This window comes from Lissotriton vulgaris, chromosome 10, assembly GCF_964263255.1.
Source record: "Lissotriton vulgaris chromosome 10, aLisVul1.2, whole genome shotgun sequence".
Lineage (NCBI taxonomy): Eukaryota > Metazoa > Chordata > Amphibia > Caudata > Salamandridae > Lissotriton > Lissotriton vulgaris.
Genome location: NC_141698.1, coordinates 540,463,669 through 540,487,391, shown reverse-complemented (window position 1 = coordinate 540,487,391; position 23,723 = coordinate 540,463,669). Strand labels below are relative to the sequence as shown.

The 23,723-nt window shown below is 46.7% G+C and overlaps 1 protein-coding gene across 1 annotated transcript in view; it reads right to left on the bottom strand.

Moving 5' to 3' along the window:
* LOC147688487 (uncharacterized) overlaps positions 1 to 19,406 on the bottom strand; it is a 34,870-nt gene extending 15,464 nt beyond the window's left edge. Inside the window, exons 1-2 of the mRNA XM_086941380.1 lie at positions 18,994 to 19,406; positions 13,378 to 13,504 (exon numbers count right to left, since the gene is read on the bottom strand). Coding sequence (XP_086797506.1) covers positions 13,378 to 13,504; positions 18,994 to 19,191 — 325 coding nt within the window. The 5' untranslated portion in view covers positions 19,192 to 19,406. The remainder of the gene's footprint in view (positions 1 to 13,377; positions 13,505 to 18,993) is intronic.
* Positions 19,407 to 23,723: the final 4,317 nt, after the last annotated feature.

The window sequence follows — 23,723 nt, the reverse complement described above, 5'->3', positions numbered from 1 at the left end:
GATGCGGGGAAAGGGCATGTCCTTCCTTCATCCAGAAGGACCATTACCCAGTGGCGGCTGCTCTATGGGGGCGTTTGGGCGCCGCCCCACTGCTTTCTCGCCGTGCGAGAAGGCAGAAACAAATGGTAGTTATTACCGTAATAACTACCATTTGTTTCTGCCTTCTCGCACGGAAAGAAAGCAGAAGTCAAGTTCCTCGTTGAGAGTGGGAGGGGTTACTCGAGGGCAGGGGGGAGCGGCTTGCCAACTGTTGGTAATACTGTCTGTTTGGACAGCCTGAGAGGCTACCCAAACAGACAGTATTAACACAGTAGGCAAGCCGCTCCCCCCAGCCCTCGAGTAACCCCTCCCACTCTCCCTGTCTCTCTGTATGCTGCTGTGCTGCAGCATTCAGAGAGAAATGACGTAGGTAGGGCTGCCGGCCGCACCAATCAGAGCGCTGGCTGCCGTGGAGGGGAGGGAGGCTGCCTGCCGCCTTCCTGATGACGACGAGCCCAGAGGAATTCAAATGCAGCGATGGCGGGAGTCTGGACTTAAGAAGCCAAGGTAAGTTTAAGTTATTTACCCCCCCTCCCCCCACGCTCGTAATGCCGTCCGTGACTGCATGTGGGTCTGCTTTTTTAATCACTTTAATTACACGAGGAGGGGTACAGCGTAAGGGGCAAAAGAAGCAGGAAGGGGAAAAAGATTTGCTGGCTCCTCCGTTTCAAGTGCCACCAACCATGGTTTTGAAAGCCTCTATGTCACCCACACGAATTCCAATACCACTGAGATGCGCAGTCAATTTACAACAATGTGCATAAGTATCGTAGAATGTGTGTTATGGAGGACGTTTGGAGGGGCGAAAGCTTCAGCAGGCGGTGCACTTATTACTTCCCACATTTAATTTAACGTGCGTTTCTTGGGATGCGTATCCAGTGGCGGCTGCTCTATGGGGGCGTTTGGGCGCCGCCCCACTGCTTTCTCGCCGTGCGAGAAGGCAGAAACAAATGGTAGTTATTACCGTAATAACTACCATTTGTTTCTGCCTTCTCGCACGGAAAGAAAGCAGAAGTCAAGTTCCTCGTTGAGAGTGGGAGGGGTTACTCGAGGGCAGGGGGGAGCGGCTTGCCAACTGTTGGTAATACTGTCTGTTTGGACAGCCTGAGAGGCTACCCAAACAGACAGTATTAACACAGTAGGCAAGCCGCTCCCCCCAGCCCTCGAGTAACCCCTCCCACTCTCCCTGTCTCTCTGTATGCTGCTGTGCTGCAGCATTCAGAGAGAAATGACGTAGGTAGGGCTGCCGGCCGCACCAATCAGAGCGCTGGCTGCCGTGGAGGGGAGGGAGGCTGCCTGCCGCCTTCCTGATGACGACGAGCCCAGAGGAATTCAAATGCAGCGATGGCGGGAGTCTGGACTTAAGAAGCCAAGGTAAGTTTAAGTTATTTACCCCCCCTCCCCCCACGCTCGTAATGCCGTCCGTGACTGCATGTGGGTCTGCTTTTTTAATCACTTTAATTACACGAGGAGGGGTACAGCGTAAGGGGCAAAAGAAGCAGGAAGGGGAAAAAGATTTGCTGGCTCCTCCGTTTCAAGTGCCACCAACCATGGTTTTGAAAGCCTCTATGTCACCCACACGAATTCCAATACCACTGAGATGCGCAGTCAATTTACAACAATGTGCATAAGTATCGTAGAATGTGTGTTATGGAGGACGTTTGGAGGGGCGAAAGCTTCAGCAGGCGGTGCACTTATTACTTCCCACATTTAATTTAACGTGCGTTTCTTGGGATGCGTATCTATGTCTGTCAGGTGTGTATTTTTGACTCAGGCGCGTTTCTCACGGCCTGCCCATGGTGACATAAAGTATAATTTCTACACTCGCCCAGCAGCCACTGCAATTCTTAATTTACAAACGGTTTGTAAGTTAAGAATTGTGGTGGCTGCTGGGCGAGAGTAGAAATTATACTTTATGTCACCATGCGCAGGCAGTGAGAAACGTCAGAAAACCATGTTTTCTTGTGGTTTTCTGACGTTTTGTGCATTCTTGTTGCTTTTAAGTCTAAGGCCGCTTAAGCAGCGTGTCCTCGTGTGCCTAAAAAAACCTCTGTGTATCTTCTCTCTAAAACGTTAGCCCGCAGCCGCAGGCTTGACTTATGTGAGGTAATGTTTGACTTCTAACAGAAAAAACTTTCAGTTTCACTGCAACAATGGTTGGGTCTCAATGGCAGGTGCAGCGTTTCTTGCTCCAAATGTCTTTGCCACATGTATGTTTTGTAGATTCAGATTGCCATGCTTTACAAACCTCTGCCATCTATCCGTATTTACTGCCTAAATGCAATTCTGCTGTGGCTGAATCTGGCACTCACTCGCTCAACTCGACTCCTTCTGGCCTTTCGCTAGTCTATTAGTACATCTCTGAATTTCACAATAGCGAGAGCCGCTGGAGACAATCGATTTCGTGCCAGCTCCGTATTCCACATCATTATGGATTTTATCTACCAGTTGTTGCATAATTTGCAGATTTCCAAAAAATAATTGAAGCTCAAACGACTGAAGTTAGTAAAAAGATAGCACAGGTGGTGGTGCGCAGAGACATGCATTTTTTGCAAAAATTAAGTGGTCACATTTGAGTTGCTGATGGCTGTATTTACGTTAAGTTGGTAGTAATGAGGTGAGATATTTGGCCAGATAGTATTAATGTGCATTGCAATGTCACAAGAGTGAAGTAATACTTATATAGTGTGTGCAGCAGTGTGCTTCATAATTTACATTTTCTTTTTGCAAAGTTTAGTCAACCCCATTGTTAAAATTGATCTTTCTTCGCTGCATAATTCCAGTGGCCCTGTATAGAAGCCATTGCATTCCTATTCATTTTAAGTGTGCCTTAGCCCCTGGAAAGTTCTAAACATGCATGCATACTTCTGTTTTTTGAATGCTACCACCATGCCCCCAGGGAGGTCGCCAACTGCGCACGCAGAGCAGGGAACATTCAAATGATAAACTGGACTGACTTTGTAGGTTATCTCTCCTCTACAGCAAGACGCTCGTTGGTCTGCTCTTCCTTGAACTGGGCTGCAATTCTAAACTCACGATTGCAAAGTTCACCTTTGTTGTGAGCTTACCAGTACATGAAAATGAATTTTAACCGCAAACATGAAACTTTATTGCAAGTGTTTTTTTTAAATGTGTGTTTTGTGAGAGCAGACACAGCTGCACTACATCAACAGAGGATTGTCCGAATGGGGTGGGTGGCAGGGAGAGGCGCAGTGATGGTTGAGGTCCGGGGTTGGCTTGTTTTTACACTTTTGTTAAGACCTTGGTGTCTTTTGGGCCTCAGTTATGATTATGATAGCGTTTTCCAGCCCCTGCAAAAGCACGGTTATGAGCTGGGGTGGAGTTTACCAAACGTGGCCAATTTCTTACCTGTGGCGGTCTGGACTCTGCCAGTCACCGATGTGTACCGGCGAGTCTGGTCACCATCCAGGCCGCCTGAGCCTGGTTCATGTAGATTTTTCCCTCCCTGGTGGTCGTCCCGAGCCCTTTTGAAACAGCATGTTTTCACTCCTGAGCCGGTTGTTCCTTGGGGATTCATACTACCCTCCCTTTGTGACTTTGTCGGATTGCTCCTGGGGCCATCGCTGAGACATCAAGTGCCGGAGCATCAAATTTTGCGCACAGCTTCTTTCCTTGGGAGAGAACCCCCTGTAGGTTGTTCACGTCTCCCTACGCTAGGTCGCTGCGGTGCAGTATGACAATAATTTTACGCCCTACCACTTTCAAATGTCACCAGCCGCCACTGCCATTACCCATCCTACAACAGAGAGGGCTAGACAGTGAAACTCATGGATCCACTACTGCATCGACCAGTATCTCTGGTTCGCAAGCACAGACTCACCCTAGCTCGGGCCTTGAAACCAACATTTGATCTCTTACCCATTAAATAAAAATGCAAGCAAAAAAACAATAACTTGAAACAGACGTCAAAAGACATGACATATCTTGTGAAAAGCAAAGAGGAGAATGTAAGGGAGCAGAGAAAGAGGCTTACAGAATTCACTAAGGGGTGACTAGTGGAAAGGTGAAGGTCCCTCCCTTTGGATGTGTTGTGAATTAAAGTGCTAGGAATTATGGTTTATTTCTTTCATAAAAGTTATCATATTAAGTCGTTAACTGTGCTTCTTATTTGAGTGTTGAGTTGTACACTTTGCTGCTTTTTTAGTAACTTAAAATGTGTGTTCCTTCTGTGGTGACAGGGGGTTTGAGTTAGGTGTTTCTCCCATTCTCGATAATCCTCAGGATCTTGTTACGTGTATGGCTGGGATTTCCTACTGTGGATAATGCCAATTTGACAATCACATGTGTGATTCTCTCAAATTCTAGAATTGCCTGTAGACATTCCCAAATGACTTTGATCATTCCCTCAGCAGTTGAGCGCGGGTAGTCTGACACTGATCATTCAGAGACGCCAGACTCTAGTGGGTTGGCAGATTTCAGAATGTCCTGCCACTTTCTAAGATTTGAGAAGGAATCTTCGTATGGGTCATTAAGGACTCTTGGGTACCAACAACCCAGCTTGTCTACTTTGTCTGGATCTGCTGGTGTCTGGAGAAGCGTATCGATCCAATATGGGTATCCCAGAGGTACAAGATTTTCTAGTTTGTCTCTTCCTTGAGGGCTGGGTTTGTCACAGCCTTATATATCAGCTATATCTACATTCCAATCTCTAACTGTGGGTAAACACTTCATAGTCAGTCGGCTATCAGGCAAAATAGACAATTCTATAGGATGCCAGAGTCACAAACGCCTTTACTGCCCAATGTACTTAAAATTATATGTCTCTGAAACAACTCTCTGCTTAGTTGACTATGTTATTATGCCTTTTTCTTTTCACAAGGTTTCAGATATGACATTTTGCATTATGAGGAAATATAATACGAAAACCCAATTACCTCTCCTATCTTTATCCATAATCAGGAGACAACAAGTCGCCTCATAGTTCTTTAACTTTATCAGGAGACAGGGTTAATCATCTTCTATAGGACATATAGAATCCGGCTTATAGTAGTCATTTTGGTGATGCATAGTTGATATAAACTTTGCCCAACTAAACTGTTCTAAGTATGGAGTTGCATCTCCATCAATATACATACTGCCATTTTGTAAAAAAAACAGTAAATAATTCACCTCAAGTGATCCCTGGAAAACATATACTGCATGTAGTGACCTCCCTGCTCTGGATTTCATGTCCAACCATCCAATACCGAAAAGCACAAATTCTACACCTTATCACCCATGTAGACCTCCCGCAACAACTCTGTACCTGTAAAAATATTTGGTGGAGACAGAAGGAGATAGAAGGGCGATAGAAAGTAGGAGTATCAATATCTGTTAGAGACAGGAAGAGGAGTCTGAAGAGTATGGGGATAGGCACCTCATACAGAAGTAGAAGGGCAGAGAGTTGGAACCATAGAGCGAGGGGTACATATATTTTAGAAGCAGGAGAAGAAAGAAAGGCGGAGCCACAGAGCTTGGGATAGGCACTGTGGAGAGACGGAGAGGGTGAGCCTTAGTCTATGAGATCGGTCCATAGTAGAGAGATGGAGACAGTAAGCCTTAACCTATGAGACCAGTCCGTAGCAGAGAGATGGAGAGGGTGAGCCTTAGCCTATGAGATAGGTCCATAGTAGAGGAACGGAGAAGGTGAGCCTTAGACTTTGAGATAGGTCTGTTTTAGAGAGATGGAGAGGGTGAGCCCTAGACTATGAGATTGGTCCGTAGTAGACAGAGACGGAGAGGGTGAGCTATAGCCTTTGAGATAAGTCTGTTGTAGAGAGAGGGAGAGGGTCAGCCTTATCCTTTGAGAAAGAGAGGGTGAGCCTTGACCTATGAGCCAGTCCGTAGTAGAGAAACAGAGAGGGTGAGCCTTAACCTTTGAGATAGGTCCATATTCGAGAGACGGAGAGGGTGAGCTATAGCCTATGAGATAGGTCCATAGTAGAGAGACGGAGAGGGTGAGCCTTAGTTTATGAGATAGGTCAGTGGTAGAGAGACAGAGAGGGTGAGCCCTAGCCTTTGAGATCGGCTCATCGTTGAAACAGAAAGAGAGCTTTGTAAGGAGAGCACTAGAGTATGGGGTGAGATATCTGGTAGCAACAGAAGGACACCAATAGGTCAAGCGATAGAATATGTGGATAGGGAATTGGTAAAGACAAAGGAAGTCTTAAGCAATAAAATCTATGGGAAAACGTACATGGGAGATGCGGAACTTCCTAGGACCCCTGTTCTGTACACTATCCCAAAAATCCACAAGAGCACAACAAATCCCCCAGGATTTCCCATCCTCTCGGGATGTAGGTCAGTCCTAGAACCCATTGGCAAATACATTGATTTCTTTATTAAAGACTATGTTCCACTACAAGACATATGTGTTAGAGATTATATGCATATGATCAATCTTGTAGAAAAAAGACCTTACAACATTGAGACAGATTGGCTAGCCACATTGGATATTTCCTCTCTCTACACTAATATACCGCAAGAAGAGGCTATTACAGTGATAACTAGCCTTCTAGATACAAGAGCAAGACCCACACGAGTGCCTACCGACTTCATTATTTCACAACTACTTATTGCCTTAACACATCACTATTTTGTCTCAGGGGGTACCTTTTATCAACAATGCTCTGGTACCAGCATGGGAGCAATTTTTGCTCCAAGTTTGGCTAACATATACATGCATTACGTAGAACATCAATTTGCCCTCACAGACACCAACATATACAGCTCCAGTATATTGTGCTGGAAGCAGTACATTGATGATATTTTCCTAATCTGGTCAGGAAGCGAGTCTGGCTTCAATGATTTTGTCATATATCTGAATACAATACAGAGACATCTCACCTTCACCTCTACAATACACAATTCCAGTATTGCCTTTCTGGACCTGAACATACAATATGAGGAAGGAGCATTATATATGTATCTAAATAGGAAACCCACAGAGAGAAATACGCTATTCGCCTACAGCAGCCAACACCCACGAGCACTAAGGGATGGTCTACCCTTCGGGCAGTTTCTTCGACTGTGCAGCAATTGCACAAAAAAGGAGGACTACATGAGAGAAGCCAATACATTGAAGAATAAACTGTTGGCTAGAGGTTATCCCAATGGGCTAATAAAAAATCTCTCAAACGGGCCTGGTTATGCTCAAGGGAAACGCTATTAGCTCCCAAAGAAAAATCTGTGAACAAACTGATATGTGTCACCACCTTTGGGGTACATACCCAACAAGTCCGCAAGTTAGTCACAAAAAATTGGCACATCATCATAACTATGGATCCTAGCATTGAGACTCCCATGTTTGCCTTCAAACGGGGCAAAAACATCAAAGACCACCTGATTCAATCATCACTAGAAGACTCCACTCCTACCGCCAGATCACTGCAATCCGCCTGGGGCCTACCGGAGATAAAGGGTCACTTCAAATGTAGGAATTGTGTGGCATGCACTTTCACTGTGAACACGCAAATGTTAAACACACGCTTGAAATTTTTGCCAAGTGCAACACGAGAAATGTGGTATACTGCATAACATACACGTGTGGGTTACTGTAAGGTGGCCAAACCCAACAACCTGTCAAAGCATGGATAGGACAGTACCTCAGCCGAATCAGACATTCAGTAGCCAATGCTCCACTAGTAAATCATTTTACCAGTAAAACTCACACGGCAGATGATATAAGTTGGCAAGTAATTGACAAAGCATCCACACCAAAGAGAGGAGGGAATATCACACATATACTACAGAGGCTTGAATGTAGATGGATAGAACGCACTGACTCCATCGCCCAAGGGCTCAACTCTGCTGAAGAGTGGCATGGATTTGTGACAACATTAAGTAGCTAAACCCCCAGTACACTGTCCGTAGTGGTTTACAATAGACCAAACCACAAGAGATATATGCCATGTAAACAATGGACATGCAATGAATAGCACCGCGATTGTAGGTCATTTCCACAACACAACCCTCCACTGCATTCTATGATAGACTGGTTTTTATTAAGTATGTATAGCAAACACAGTAACCAAGATTGCTAAGGAGGAGCAGACTCCACCAATACATACACAATTGATCCGCATGTGTTGCCTGATACAACGTACACGTGTGCATGTATGAATACACGTCAAGCGTGGATTGAAGAGTAAGGGCTGTAATCCACTGTGTAAAGAGCAAAAATTGATATGCACCAAATGTGTTATGAATTGCAAATGTCTAATTTAAATCGCAGAGTGTGCGCATCCTTGAGGAAACAGCAGTTTGTCACAACAAATGCGGAAGAGCACATTTATTGTTACTGCATGTAAAGTATATATGTACAAATTGGAACATTGGCATGTGCTATTATTTTTAAAAGAATATGCCGTCCCGGATCAGTGTGCAGAATCCCGCAGCCTAGGCTGCTCTGACACTCGACCATCCGCGGGCGGGAAAAATATCCTTAAATACGTCAGAGAGGTCATTGGGCCCTTGTCATTGTACCGAGCGCAGATTGATACTCGGAAGCTCTGCATCATCCCGGGAAAAGACACGTGCAAGGTAAGGCACACAGACAACGCAACGGCGTGTATCCTACTTATGCCCAGCCCCCTGCAGATTATATTATACTATCGGTCTGTCACATTGTAGATTCTACTGACTAAGATTAACGCTACCGAAGCACAGAAGACGGAATCACAGCCTGTCATTCCACGAACTACCTACGGTGTTCGGTCTCACTCCCGGCCACTAGGCACTCACACGAACAAGGCCTGGGTAAGTGGGTCCGCAAATGCGTTATGCATTCCGCTTTTTGTTATACTGCACTAAGGTCTTACTGTCCCATTCTCTGTTACACAGCACCATCACCTGAATCAGCCTGATAGCAGATTTACCCAAGACGTGCCATCCACCATTAGTACTGTCGACCACTACCCTCACATGGGGTAAGTTCAGTCTCCAGAACACTCTGGAATGTGGTTTCATGCTTCACATTGTTATTTGTCTAACTAGCCTTGTTTTCCCTATCACACAGTGCCCGGCTGGGTCACCATGGGAGTAATTTTTCCTGCACTTAAACACATGGTGACACTGCTCGCACCAGACAGTGAGTGCCTAGCATCCTTCAGGTATTTCGCATCCTAGCCCCTCCTCAATCCTGCAATACTGTCCATCATCAGCCTAGTACTGACATCATCCCTTCATTTCCTTAGGTGTCCCTACCATTGTAGGTCCTGAAGAGACCTTTCATTGCACACAGGGTAGAAAGGCCGTCGACTATTAGAAAAGCGAACCAACACACAGTACTTTTTATTGTATGAAGGGTTGATTACAAAATGTATACCTCATAACAGTCGCTTTTGTGTCTTAAAGGAAACCATGTACATATGTCCCAAAATATGTCACCTTCGTTATAGGTTCCTTGTACTTTCACTGGGACACCTTTCACCAATTTGTTTGATTTCTTGTTGAATGTTAGAAATACTAAAACTGTATTTTGATGTTATTTCAACTTATTATATAAACAAAATTGCTTACCAAAAATGATTTCCTATGTGTGTTTGGCCGCTCTTTCTCAGATATCAAACAAATAACTCTTATCAGTGCCATTGCGCAGTCTTTCCTATTATAATAAAGTAGTTATTGGACCGCAGGAGCCATTGTTTCTTAGTTAAATACAGGTATAATGTGAAGTAGGCCTTTACACACGGACGCATTGGGTCCAGTGCATCAGTTTGTAAATATGGAGCAGTGTGGGGCACTGATTGTGCAGCTGCTGCATTTAAAAAATGAAGCTGCTGTAGAGCTAGCTCCTTGTAAATATGACCCCTAGAGAGTATGGAAATAAAGACAGAGGACAACTGAGAGAGAAAGTATATGGACAGATGCCATATAAAAATGTAAAGAGACTGAGAGAGCATAGCAAATTTGCATAGATACCTAGTACCGGGGCATGGGGAGACCGAAAGGGAGAGCAGTAGAGTATAGGGCTAAGCCCGCGGAGGGAGTAGAAGAGAGAAATACAGGAGAAAAATGGAGAGGAGAGGGATACATGGGAGGGGAAGAATATGGCTGGGAATGAGCCTACACGTTGTTTTTTAAATGTTTATTCGTAGTGGTAGTAATAAGGACTGGATTCCGGAGCATTGTGCTGCTTGGCTTAAAGCTCGTCGACGCTTGCTCAGGGGTGGTATGCCGCTGGCCGCGTGACGCGAAGGGGAGCTAAAGCGAGACAGCGTCTTAGTGCCACATGCCGCGCGAGCAGAACGATAGCGCGCCGGCCCGGGAGCCGCCCCCTTTGTCTAACGGCCAATGAGTGGTGATACTGAGCAAGCGGGAGGCGGACTCACGAGACCTATAACTAGCACAGCTAGCAGTGCTCGGTCTTTTCCTGCCGCACTAGCACAGCTAGCAGTGCTCGGTCTTTTCCTGCCGCGTTGACGGGGGCCTCCTCCAGAGCTGTGGCGGAGTCACAGGGCGATCTGGAAGCAGATGGACAGTAAGGGTACCTCTGCGGCAGAAGGATACAGTCAATACCTCTGCCTGGCACAGTAGGGGTGCCTGAGCCAAGAACCTGGAGCCGAGGGGGTTCCAGGAAACAGCGTCGGCGCCCCGTTAGTCCTTCGGGCGGTCGGGGGGCCTGAACCGACCGGGGGTGTGCCTCATCGCTCCGCCCTGACAGGGGGCGCGGGAGTAGAACGAAATAAAGTGTTAACGTATTGCACCGTCAAGAGCATCGACTTACCGTGCAAGATGGCTAATTAGGCATGCGGGTCAGCGAGGGGCTGCCGCATTGGATCGCCTGTAAGATGACCCACCTTATCTGCTACTTGTTATGCAAAATAAACCTGCACCACCGTTTTCCACATTTCTGTCTCATGAGTCTCCTTGGTATGAAAGTGGTATGGGGCTCAAGGTGGAGCGAGCGCTGGCGGTGTGGGCACTATGCCGCTGGCCGCGCGACGCGAAGGGGAGCTAAAGCGAGACAGCGTCTTAGTGCCACATGCCGCGCGAGCAGAACGATAGCGCGCCGGCCCGGGAGCCGCCCCCTTTGTCTAACGGCCAATGAGTGGTGATACTGAGCAAGCGGGAGGCGGACTCACGAGACCTATAACTAGCACAGCTAGCAGTGCTCGGTCTTTTCCTGACGCGTTTCCTGGGCTGCTCTGCGCTGTTCCCACCCTAGCCCTGACCCACAGCAGAGCGGCAGGCGAGTTGTGAACAACTAATGGTCTGTTTTGTGTTGCAGGCGGAGTCACAGGGCGATCTGGAAGCAGATGGACAGTAAGGGTACCTCTGCGGCAGAAGGATACAGTCAATACCTCTGCCTGGCACAGTAGGGGTGCCTGAGCCAAGAACCTGGAGCCGAGGGGGTTCCAGGAAACAGCGTCGGCGCCCCGTTAGTCCTTCGGGCGGTCGGGGGGCCTGAACCGACCAGGGGTGTGCCTCATCGCTCCGCTCTGACAGGGGGGGCGGGAGTAGAACGAAATAAAGTGTTAACGTATTGCACCGTCAAGAGCATCGACTTACCCTGCAAGATGGCTAATTAGGCATGCGGGTCAGCGAGGGGCTGCCGCATTGGATCGCCTGTAAGATGACCCACCTTATCTGCTACTTTTTATGCAAAATAAACCTGCACCACCGTTTTCCACATTTCTGTCTCATGAGTCTCCTTGGTATGAAAGTGGTATGGGGCTCAAGGTGGAGCGAGCGCTGGCGGTGTGGGCACTAAGCGTTATATAAATGCAAGTACAGTACAATACAACTGCAGCCAGGGCTTTAAGTGAGTCGGGTCCTGCCGGTGCTGAGCACCAGCAGGTTTTAAAAGGGGGCTTCAAAACGGGTCCCTATCGGGCTCTGTTTTATTCCCTGGTACAGGCCATCTGTTTTTTCTGACTGCAGTGAGAGCATGCACATAGTGGAGAAGTTACAGCATGACTTCATGCCAGGTGAGCATTGTAGGGGAACCAAAATCCTTTAAAGAGAGTCTTTTTCTCTCTGGATTTCCTTCTCTTTTTGCAACGCAGGAGCAGCAACATTGTCGTGGTGTCAGCCATTGAAGTGGGGGCGTGGTGAGAGGTCCTCATATCCCCTCTAAGCTTTACAGGGTTATTATAGACAGGACATCTGAAATGTTGCAGCTAGGGACATGAGCGATTAAGCTTTTGTATTTGCAAATGAGTTTGTTCAAAATCCATCACAGAGAAATAATTATCTGAAGCGGGGGCTTTCTACTCTTGAACAAAAGTGAGCATTAAGTGATGGAATTGGGGCAAATCGTCAGTCGATTGTAGCACATTCTCTGCAGTCAGAAGTAATAGCGTTGCATTTTTAATGGGGTGTGTCATTCCCAGCGCTACTGTCATTCAGACATCAGGCAGGCCTGGAACGAGGGAGTCGTTGATGGACCCATGATTGTCCATTACCCCTGAATGCATGGATGGTGACCGCCTGTTCGTGAACAGTGTGGGTGGGTGTACTGTGATTAAATTAATGTATAGCGATCACTGTTCATCTTGGTTTGGCAATTTATGCAGTCATTAACCCCTTCCTCGCTGATGACGAGCTCAGCTCCTCATGAGGCTTACCTGCCATGTGCTGATGACGAGCTGAGCTCTTCATGTAACGCGGTATTTTCAAAACCGCCGCACAAAGCGTGAAAAGCCGCCGCAGCGATGCGGTTAAAGACACAAAATGATTTCACCACATTAATAGTGATAAGCTACAGAGGAAAAGATGACTGTGCACATTGCCGCTGGTTTTGTTGGATGCTCCCAGTTTCAGTAGTAGTTCACAAATTGAATTACTGTAATACGACTGAGTGCAGTCATTTTTTTTCAATCTGCATTTGTAAAACTGAGTAAATACTGTTAAACTCTGCATCCCTACGGTGTGCATTGTTTATTAATGTCAGGGACATATTTTAGCCTATTTGATTTGTTGTTATTTTAGTTGGTTGTAGTCGATGCAGAGATGAAAAAAGTACATGTGTTACCATGCTGTAAACAATACAGTCTTGAGGAAAATGACCCGTACCCTCTAGGGTTAGCGAAACTGTGCATTAAGAATTGCACCATTATATTGAGGCCGTACACAATGCTTGTTCTCATTATTTGTGCCACTCCCCTAATTGAATTGGACACACTGCTTTAAGAGGTTTGCCACGCCCCTTTTAGAGCACCACAGTTAGTTTTTTATACCACTTAAAGCCCTGGCAGCACCCAATTGACTTTTAGCATCAAGTTGCAAGGGAGAGTAAGGATGACTGGGAGGGGGAGGGCTGTAATAAAAATGGGTGGGAAAAGAGGGAGAGTTAGGAAGATGGAGAAGGGGCAGGATGTGTACCGCTGGCGTCACCTTGGCACGCGGACAATGCGCGGGTCAGCATGGCGTTCATCTTCTTCCACATGCTCTCCTTTTCCTCCTGAAGCCGCCTGAACTCCAACCACAGCTCGATCATGCCCAGGTGCAGCCGCGGCACCATCTACAGGGTGCGATAGAGACACATAGTAAATGAGTTTTTTAAAAACATTTTTTCAGTGGAGATTTACAAATATCAAAATGTCTGCTAATAATACAGATAAGTGGGGGAAAAAGAAGCTTGTCTATAAATCACAAATTGTTAATCATTGTTTCAGTATAGTAAGGAATACTGTTTTTATGTGAAAAATGCAACACGTTTTTTAATACAGCCACACCTTTAATGGGTTTTTATGAGCTGTGCAGCTGGAATGAGGAATAATCTGTGGAAATCAGTATAACTGCACCAATTTCTACATTCAGTATCCAATTTCTTGGCCCAATATGCCTATATTGTCAATTTCCCATCTACAAATACCGGTATTGACAATTTCCAATAGCTAAGTATGCACGTGTTTCCAATAACAATCTGGCATGCAATAGGAATTCCCAGTTTTCCAAGTGATGTCAGTGGCCACCATCCATATAAACGGCACCGGTAGTTTTCACATGCACAAGGGACAAGCTGGGCTTGGGGGGTGGTGTGGCAGAACTTAGTGGAATGTAAGTGAGACCAGGCCTGTCCTAAATCATTTAACAGGCCTGACACAGACAGCCCAGCACACCGCCGCCATATTGTAGTAGAACTGGCATATGTGGTAGATTGCCCAAAGGCCTTTCTCTATGTTATTAACCACTAGTCTGATGGTGAGAAGGCAAGTAGTGTGGGTGGTAATAAGGTGATTGACCTCAGTCGAGTTGGAGCTACTTTAACTTCAACAATACTCCTCTTGAGGAGTTACGACAAAAGACTAGCCCACCTTATGGTTTATGTCAAAATATTGATCAATGAACTATCAACTTTCAGATTTAATAACTCCAAAATATTGTCTACTGTTGTACGGACAATGTACTAATTCAAATGGGAGTAAAGATTTACTCTTCTACCTACATATGGACTTACCTTGATGATATAGTGCAAGTCGATATATGTGCAGGTGATATTTAAAACTCTATATTCTAATATTATAACACAGGCTATTCTCTCTGTGCAGGCAGTCACAAAACCTGCACCTGGTGTTGAGTACACTTTGAGAGTCCTTCCCAGACTTGTTAAGCACAGATCAACACCCTAAAGAGAGTGGCCTTATTTAAATGTATTTTATTTATTAGAACATTGGAATGTTGGGAGTTCTATTGAAAACAATGGAGTGCTCCGGGCTGCTTGGCCGGTAGAAGCCCAGAGCTCCAGCATTCCACTGTTTGTTCACAGCTGTTAATGCGAACAAAGGCCTCACGGAGCCCTAAAGAATTTCAACCCCCTCGGGCTCCATGAGGCCTTTGTTTTACAAATAAGAACATTCTGTCCTCTGGGCAGAATGTTCTAATAGCCTTAGATCCCTCCGTAGGGGGCTCTACCCAACATTAAAGGCCACTCACTCCCTTGTTAAAGGATCTTGTCTTTGGCTCGGGCCTTTAACTCTGGAGCGGGTCTTTATTGGCCGGTAGAGCCTTTCCGTAGCTCTTTTATCCACAGCATTGAACCCGTTGAGCACAGAAGCCAACTGGGAAATTGGAAAGAATTCTTTCACTCAACTAACAGTAAATTAGAGTTGTTTAGGCAGTTTATGAAGCTATATACGTCTTCAAAAGTTCTCTTAATTAAGTTAATGTTTTTGGTCACCAGTGTATCCAGGAAGATACAAAATTGGATACTAAATGAGGAAAATTATATTTAAGGGCATTTTAGGCATTAATATGACAAGCAAAAAGAGTGAAAAGGAGAGCATGTGTAGGATAGGGAGCAGACACAAGAAACTAGGAAGCAGTAGGAGAGTATAACGAAACCAACCAACATAGCTTGGGATTTACTAAAGAATAGCCAATTCTAAATACAAGACAAAGAAAACTAAACAAAAAGCAAAGAAACCATGCTGAGCCAGATGGTATGAAATGCATGAATAGGATAAAAGTGCAACTAAAATACATGCACAAACATACTGAGTAGCCTGACATAGAGCAGCAATATACTTGGGAAGATCAACATAAAGAGAGCAATAGTAATTGAGATGGAGGAAAAGTCATAGCCGGAATAAGTGGAGCAGCATAACATAACAAAACGTATATTTAGTAAAGTGTGTGTTCATTTCTCGGGACATCTTGATACTGAATAACAGGTGTTTAGAGATAGCCAACTCAATGCTACCCAATTTATTGACATCGGAAGGATGAAAGGCTGACTGAACCTGCCGGGATTTCAACCTTTGACCATAATGTGAAACAAAGGAGTGGATGCATTACGCAACTCAGCCCTAGACGAAGTAAAATACTTCCTTTTTTGGGGGGTGAAGCTTAAGAACATTTGAGGGTGTAGCTTAGCAGGCACGCATGTGCTGTGTTATGTGCACATGTGAGGTGAACATTCTGCCTTTGGAATGAAATGGCAGCATTTTAAGGAGGCTGGGGTGACTTTCCAACCGGTTCAGAGGTTTCCATCACAACCCCTGTGTGCCTCGACTTGTGAAGTTGTGCAATAACAGCGCAAATGCATATGTTCCTATGTTAGATGAATGTGTCAGCTTCAGTGAGTTGTGGGTGATGGTGATGGATAGCTTGTAGGATCGAAGACATGCCACTTGCCCAACAGCAGAGTGTGACAATCGTCGTTAGCAGGTGCTGTTGGGTGCCCTAGAAGCCAATTAATGACATCACTGGTCTGAGTAGGATATAGGTTACCTGTTTTGTCTTTATATGCCATTTTGTTTGATAAATAGTACATGGTGTGACATGGTGAAGAGTTCTGTTCGGAGCTCAATGAATCCCAAGCACATGGTCTATCTCTGCTGCTTTTGGCGTTTGTGCGCTATGTCCTATCTAAACTGTGCTGTTGGATTTTGAGTATGTGTTGTACAGTGAGAGAATTGTACTGTTGCGGTTCTACAATATCCAACTAGATGACACATCTATACCGACGTGCAGCATATGTGTTCTAGCTAATGAGTTTTGTTCTGATCAGCACTACCACAGACGTTGGGTTAGTCTGTATGGTTGGAGAAGCAAAGAGGAAAAAAATAAAAGTGGAATCCACAAATATGGTATTGACAAAATGGGCATGTGTAAGACAGGCGGCTTTGAATGCCTCACTTGGGAGACACCTATTGTCACTGAGATTGGTGGTAGCAGATATTTCACAGACTAGCCAGTACCTTGGTTCGTGTGGCTGTGCACACCCACACACATTTCCTCTCCGTACCTTCCCCACCAACATCTGCACCCCATGCCATTCTTGACTCAACAGCTTATATTACCCTGGCCTAAAGGAAATGAAATCACTTTTGTATGACAGTTGGTGACCTCTCACCACTTTTTCAGTGGCCCTCCCTCCCCCGCCTTGTCAGTTTCGCTTCAGACAAACACATTCCTGCAGCATATCCCACCACGAGGCCACTAATATCCAAGGATAATTCTACTCCTGAGACGATAAAAACTCCTTGCTCCAAGCAAGAATGAAGGCCTCCCTGACCCCTTTCACAAAAAAACAAATTCAGTGCAACATCAAAGAGGTCCAGAAGACAGGCCTTTCATTCACTGCTTAAACATGGTTGGTCGGTGATTTAGCGCAATGAAAGCAACTCAGTTTCAAATACAGATTATATTAGGCCCCAAGTAAAAACGTAACCAGTCAGGTAGTAGGAAATCTACTTAGGAACGAAATGGGCGATTCTGGGAAAATCACTTCAACTAATAGTGATTGTAGTTGTGAATTTGTCTGACTCAAAAACCCATCTTACAGCGGCTTGAGTCGCCGTTCTATTTCACATCTGTAGTCTTATATTTGCTAACCATATACCATACTGTTTAATGCACAGCGTTTGGTGTTGAGATGCAACAATGAACGTTCTCTGTAAAGTGCGCCTAGGAGCTAGGGGTGCAGCATGTAAAGTTCCCCAAAAATGTTTAATTGTCTTCTTTTTTTTTAGCTTAGTTAGGCCTTCACGTCCCTGGTAGCCCCGTTGCACTGGTGTTATAAAAACAAACTCCTTGTTGAAGACAGGGAGATGAAGAGCTTGCTCCTTTGCAAGCGAGTGTTTCTTCTATCAAGAATGCATATCAGAGACGTTTTAACGCCTGAGCAAAGTGAGCTCTGGCCCAGGGCCCCTGCCTTTAAGGGGGCCCCATGATAGAGCCAGCTCTGTTCTGCAGAATCTTTCCCTGATGACCTTGAATAATTCTTAAACAGATTGTTTTTTAAATACCTTTTTCTTTTTATTTCTTTTTAATGTAGGTGATGTGTGAGAGTGTATTACAGACATTTTACAGAGAAATATTGTGCTTATGTTTTATGCAACACCCCTAAAAACAGTTTCTTTTAGATCAAAAAAAGCCCTCACATATGAGAAATAAGAGGGTGTCACCGAGATTATTTGCAGTAATTTTAGTGAGGTGCTGCAGTATTTAAGAAACAAATAACTATATCTGAATATTAGTTATAAACACATTTAGAATTTGGACAACTGTGTCTGTGCACTGACAGTGACATGGGCAAAGGAGGCATCTAAGAGCTGAAACTGGATCATAAATAATACACAGCTGTTCCTAACAGGGGACCCCAAAAATACCTTTGGCCCAGGACCTCCAAAATGCTTAAGATGTCCCTGTGCATGATAGAATGTACTTTAGCTTAGGCTTCATTTTGTACTTCTTCTGTATGCACCCCAGTGGTTCGCCAGTTTTGAAACGGGACCCGCTTGAAACCCAAAGAGGGAAGGGGAAGCAGTTGCTCTCGTCTTAGCCATTCACTGCTGCACTCAGGCTCCTTTTAACACTCCTTTAAGTTTGTTGCCTTCAGTCGAACCCTTATGGCAGCAGAGCAGTTGTTGAACGCCGTCATTGTTAATTTACTAACTTCAACGGGTTAAAGGGAACTCTGATCTGTTTTGATGTCAGATGGCTAGCTGGGGCTGCAAGGGTGACAGCAAATAAAATATGTAACTGTGCTGGCTTGTGTGATAAACAGCACAAAGTTTGCTGTTTTTTTTCACCCAGCAATCCTGCTGCCTTCGGCTGTTTGGCTTTTCCACCATGTCTGAAAGCTCTGAAGCGGCCGCCACCGTGCAGGGTCCGACGGGGACAGACAATAGGGCCAGGCACCAAAATAAAAGCGACTTTCATTAGTGAATCAGACAGGTAAAAACCTGGGAAACACTTAACATTCGGGCAGTGTTTCATTTTAGGCCCAGGGAGAGTAGGAGATTTGCCCAGAATCACAAGATGATGAACGGACACAGAGACCCGAACCTGGCTCCTCAGATCCTAACTCAGCAGCTCTGTTCGTTAGTCCACACCTCACGGAGAAGCCATAGTGGAAAGTCAAGGACCAGTCACAGGTGGGAGCACGCAGGGAAGCCCCAGATACGACACGCAGGGACGTCACACATGAGCTACGCAGAGAAGTCGCATAGCGCGCGGAGGGGCCTCGTCAGCGCGCGCACCATTAGGCCGGGCTTTCCTCACCTGGTTGATCTGCTCCCTCTGCCAGGGCAGGAAGCTCTTCCTGTTGAGGAGCTGCACCGCGCGCTCCATGTCCCTCTGAATGTCGTCCAGGGAGGCCTCCTGGTACTTGTGGGCCAGGCCGCCCGTCCCACAACAGCCGCCACAGAGGAGGCCGAGAGCCAGGCACCAGAGAGCACCCCTGGGCCCTCGCGGGGGCATGGTGTGAGCACAGGACCCGGGACCGCTGCAGGAAGAGACTGTGTGGAAGCCAGATACAGGGCAGCGTGCACAGGGCCGCTTGGCACTACATTCTGTGCTCCCAGCTCTGCCTTTGTGGTCACCGTCCGTGAGTGGTGTGGTGGGTGTGGGGAGTGCCGGGTTGTCTGGTGCCACACACAGCGCAACCCGAGCCCAGATGTGGGGACGTAGAGTTAATGTGTGTTTAGATAGCAGCCCCGGGGAGGAGCCGGGGGCTCAGGGCTGACTGACAGTGTGTGCGGCAATCTGCATGCAGAAAGCACCTGGGAGGGATGGAGGCTGAGCGTGAGCAGTGAGGCAGTGTGCACAGAACACAAGTGAGGCATGGAAGGTGAAAGGGAGCAGTGAGGCTGTGTGCACAGAACACAAGGGAGAGATGGAGGCTGAACACGAAGAGTAAGGCTGATTGCACAGATCATCACATGGGGTATGGAGGCTGAACACAAAGGGCCAGGCTGTTTGCACAGAGCACATGGGAGGGGAAGAGGCTGAACAAGAAGAGTGAGGCTGTGTGCATAGATCACATGGGGGTATGGAGGCTGAACACAACGAGCGAGGCTGTGTGTACAGAACACATGGTGGTATAGAGGGTGAACACAGAGCGAGGCTGTTTGCGCAGATCACATGGGGTATGGAGGCTGAACACGAAGAGTCAGGCTATATGCACAGAGCACATGGGAGTGATGGAGGCTGAACCCGAGCAGTGAGGCTGTATTTAAAGCACATGGGGATAAGAAGGCTGAACATATATTATGTGTATTTCCACAGCGCACCATTCACTCGGGAGGGTACATAAGCGACCAGTGTGTAAGATAGGCTGTGTGCACAGAGCATTTAGGGTGGCAGGTTGAGTAGCAATACTGTATTGCATTGTAGTTGAATATATATAGCGCCTACCACCCCTGAAGTAGGGTAACTGTGGGCAGAGACTCAGAGGGCCGGAATAGCCAGTGGATTGGATCAGTGGGCGGAGTCAGAGGTGTGCCCAGAATGTGCAAAACATCCACATTTTTAGTATTTGTTTGACATTTCACTGACCAGTTACAGCTTATTATGTTATTTAATTCAACCACTGAATACACATTGCTATTGCTGAAGAAGCGGGGTTGTCAATCTTTTCCTATGCTGACGATACCCAAATAATTTTTTCTTTATTGGCGGATCTAAGTCATCATCTCTTCAGAAGGGTCTGAGGAAAATTGCTGGTTGGATGGAAGCCAATTCGCTAAAACTTAATGACGACAAAACTTAGGTACTTATTCTGGGAAAGAACAAGGACCTTTGGGGCCCTCAGCACTGGCCGCCTGAAATGGGAATTTTCCCTCAACCCACTGCTCAAGTCCGTAATCTGGGGATTATCATTGACGACCAACTATCAATGAAGCAGCAAGCAACAAAGGTGGCATCTACCTGCTTTACCATCCTTAAATGGCTTAGAAAGATTCTTTGGATGTTGCCTAGTTCCACTCAAAGAACTGTTCTCCAGGGGGGCATGGCTAAGCCGTTAACAGGATGGCCGCACGGAGCTGAAGCTCTCCCGGCTACAGCAACCAAACAACCGTTTCTCGGACGCAAATTCGGCGTACAATCCTGTGACAGTGGGAAGACCAGTTTGGGACCATGAGGGTGTCGACTGCAGTGTGGATTTAAGCCTGGAAAAGAGAGACAGACGTGTTCCATCTTGCTCCCTGCCGAAGCGTATTACAAAATGACAGCGGTTCTGAGCTGCCCGAGTGCGGGACCTGAAGCGGAGTGAGGAGGCGGCCTGGGACAACTAAGAGGGTGGTGCAGTAAGTACGGCGACCTCCTCGGTGCGACCAGAGCGCATTAAGTGGTGCAGCGGGAATCCCGCGATCCAGGAGGTCTGTTCATCCTCCCATGCGGTTCACGCACTGAGCCCCGGGAGCCACGAGTGCTGGTGGCTGCGGGGAAGAGGCTTATTCGTTCTCCCCAAAGTGGACCCTGACCACGGCCCTAGGTACAGCGTCTCTTCAGCCCTCCCGGGGGCAAATACAGCATTGAACTCCGGCACCTGAGTGCGTGTTGTGCTGCCCCCCCTCCCCACCGCCCGCCTGGAAACAGCAGCGATTTTCCCGCGGCCTTCCTCCATGTTTGGCTGCTATCATTTGAGTGAGCGGGCTGATACATGAGCAAACGCCTCTCTCACCACAGGGCCATTTTAGACGTATACACAGCGCCTGCCTGCTCTGCGCCTCGCCAGCTGCCACCAAAGCTGCCACTCTGCAGACGCTCTCTCCTTCTGCTACTTGGAGTGCTGATTCCATTGAGTACTCTTACTGCGCTCCCTCTGTCGCAGTCCAGAGCCACACTGTGGTTGCCGCCTGCATGGCACTGCGATAATGTGATCCTACAAGCAGCTCGCTACCTGAGGTTCCCCCTGCCGCACTTCGTCAGCAGCCTCACACACAGTCTGTACTGGCACCACCATTTTTTCACGCCCTCCAGTGCAGTCGCGGCATGGGCCGCAGAGACCCTAATCAGCGCGTACTTCCCTTCGAGAAACTTGTGGAACCTACCCGTGACCAGCCTAGCGACATGCCGGAAGGTGGGCAACCTCCCTCTACTTTGACGGATGACGCTAACCACTTGAATCCATTGCTGTTGGAGATGAGGCAGGATTCAAGGCGCTAGATGTCCGCTTTAAATCCTTGAACAAGCACATAGCAGATCTGGGCGCAAAGATCCAGGTGCATGATCAACGCCTTGATGTGGTAGAATCCCGCACATCAGACCTGGAGGATGGAATGGGGCAATCTGTGAAAAGGGTTTACTACATGGAACGGATCCTAAAGGAGGTGGCAACAAAAAATGAGGATTTGGAGGCAAGAAGCCGTCGTAACAACATCCGCCTTGTGGGTGTGCCCGAATCCACAGCTTTTGGACGCATGGACAACCTAGTAAAGACAATACTGACAGACTTGTTCGGGAAAGAGACGTTCACTTCTGGTTTCGTGGTGGAACGTGCTCATAGTTCAATTGGCCCCCGTCCTAACCCAAGATGCCCACCTAGGCCCATAATTGCGTGAATAATGAACTTCAGAGACAGGGACGGCACTGCGACTGGCACGTGAGCAAGGCAAACTCTCCAGGCATGGCTCCAAGCTATCTCTATACCCTGATTTCACTGCTCTGGTTCTAGACGCAAGGAGGAAATATCTCAGAGTTAAGGCAGCGCTTAGGAACCTCGGGTTGAAATATGGTATGCTATACCCTGCTAGGCTACGGGCGGAGGTAAACGGACGAGTCCGAGTTTTTGAGAACCCTACGGAAGTGCAGGAATTTTGCCGCACTTACAAACTCAATCATAAGAGCCCCACCGAGACAGACACTACCTCACCCCCACATAGTGGTTCAGCTGCCAGTGTGGATTTGTTCTCGAACTCTGGTCATTGCTGACTGATGGACTCTTGATTTACATGCTGCCGATTATTTGTTGTAACTGATGGGATTTAACATGTTGCATATAATCTTTTGCTAAGGTTGTTGGGCCGTAGGATAGCATTCACCCCGCCATTAGTGTACACCTAGGGATAGAATTGGCGACGATAGAATGTACCAAAATTGTTTGTTTTTCACCATTTTGAGGGTGCTACTGGTACCATGTACTGTTTTGGAAAAGTTGGTAATGCCTCTCTGGATGGGCGGGAAGGCTGGGCTGGGGGAGGCTGGAGGGGTTTGGTTCTTATTGCTTTATACTGAATGTACGATACGGGGAACATCCTTTTCAACGCAACTTTTACAACGCATGCCTTTACATCGCAAGTTTTACAATGCATGCCATTACAACGCATTGCGCTGGAGGGCGCTCTAGGATAGGGAATAGATTGAATTTACTATCTAACAACTTCCCTACTATCCACGGGGACTGGAGTTGGAATAGTAAATTAAATTATTCACTATCCAGCACCCCTCAACACTATGCGTTGTAACAGCATGCGTTGTAAAACTTGCGATGTAAAGGCATGCGTAGTAAAAGCATGCGTTGTAATGTCATACATCCGTACGATACATTTGTTCATAGTCACGTCAGACGGGTACGAGTTTTGGTTATTCTTCGTTCCTCAGATCACGTCACTAAGATGGCACAGTTAGGTTACAACACTGGCCCTTCGGGCGTCACTCTTGCTACATGGAATATCCGGGGCTTAAACAACACCCACAAACTACGTCAGTTTGTCCATTATCTGCTTAGGCACGGGGTCAATGTAGCCTTCCTTCAAGAGACACACCTTCCTACGAGTCATCAGGCTCGGTTCGCATGCTCCTGGGGCCCGAACAGATTTTTTGCAAACTATAGCAACTATGCCAGGGGCGCAGCCATTCTCATACATAAATGGCTCCCCTTCAAGTGTCACTCTGTAACATATGACGTCGAAGGCAGATATGTAATTGTGGTGGGCACAATGTTGAGCCACAAGATTGCGTTGGTATGCATATATGGTCCCAACAATATACCAGAATTGACTATTGGT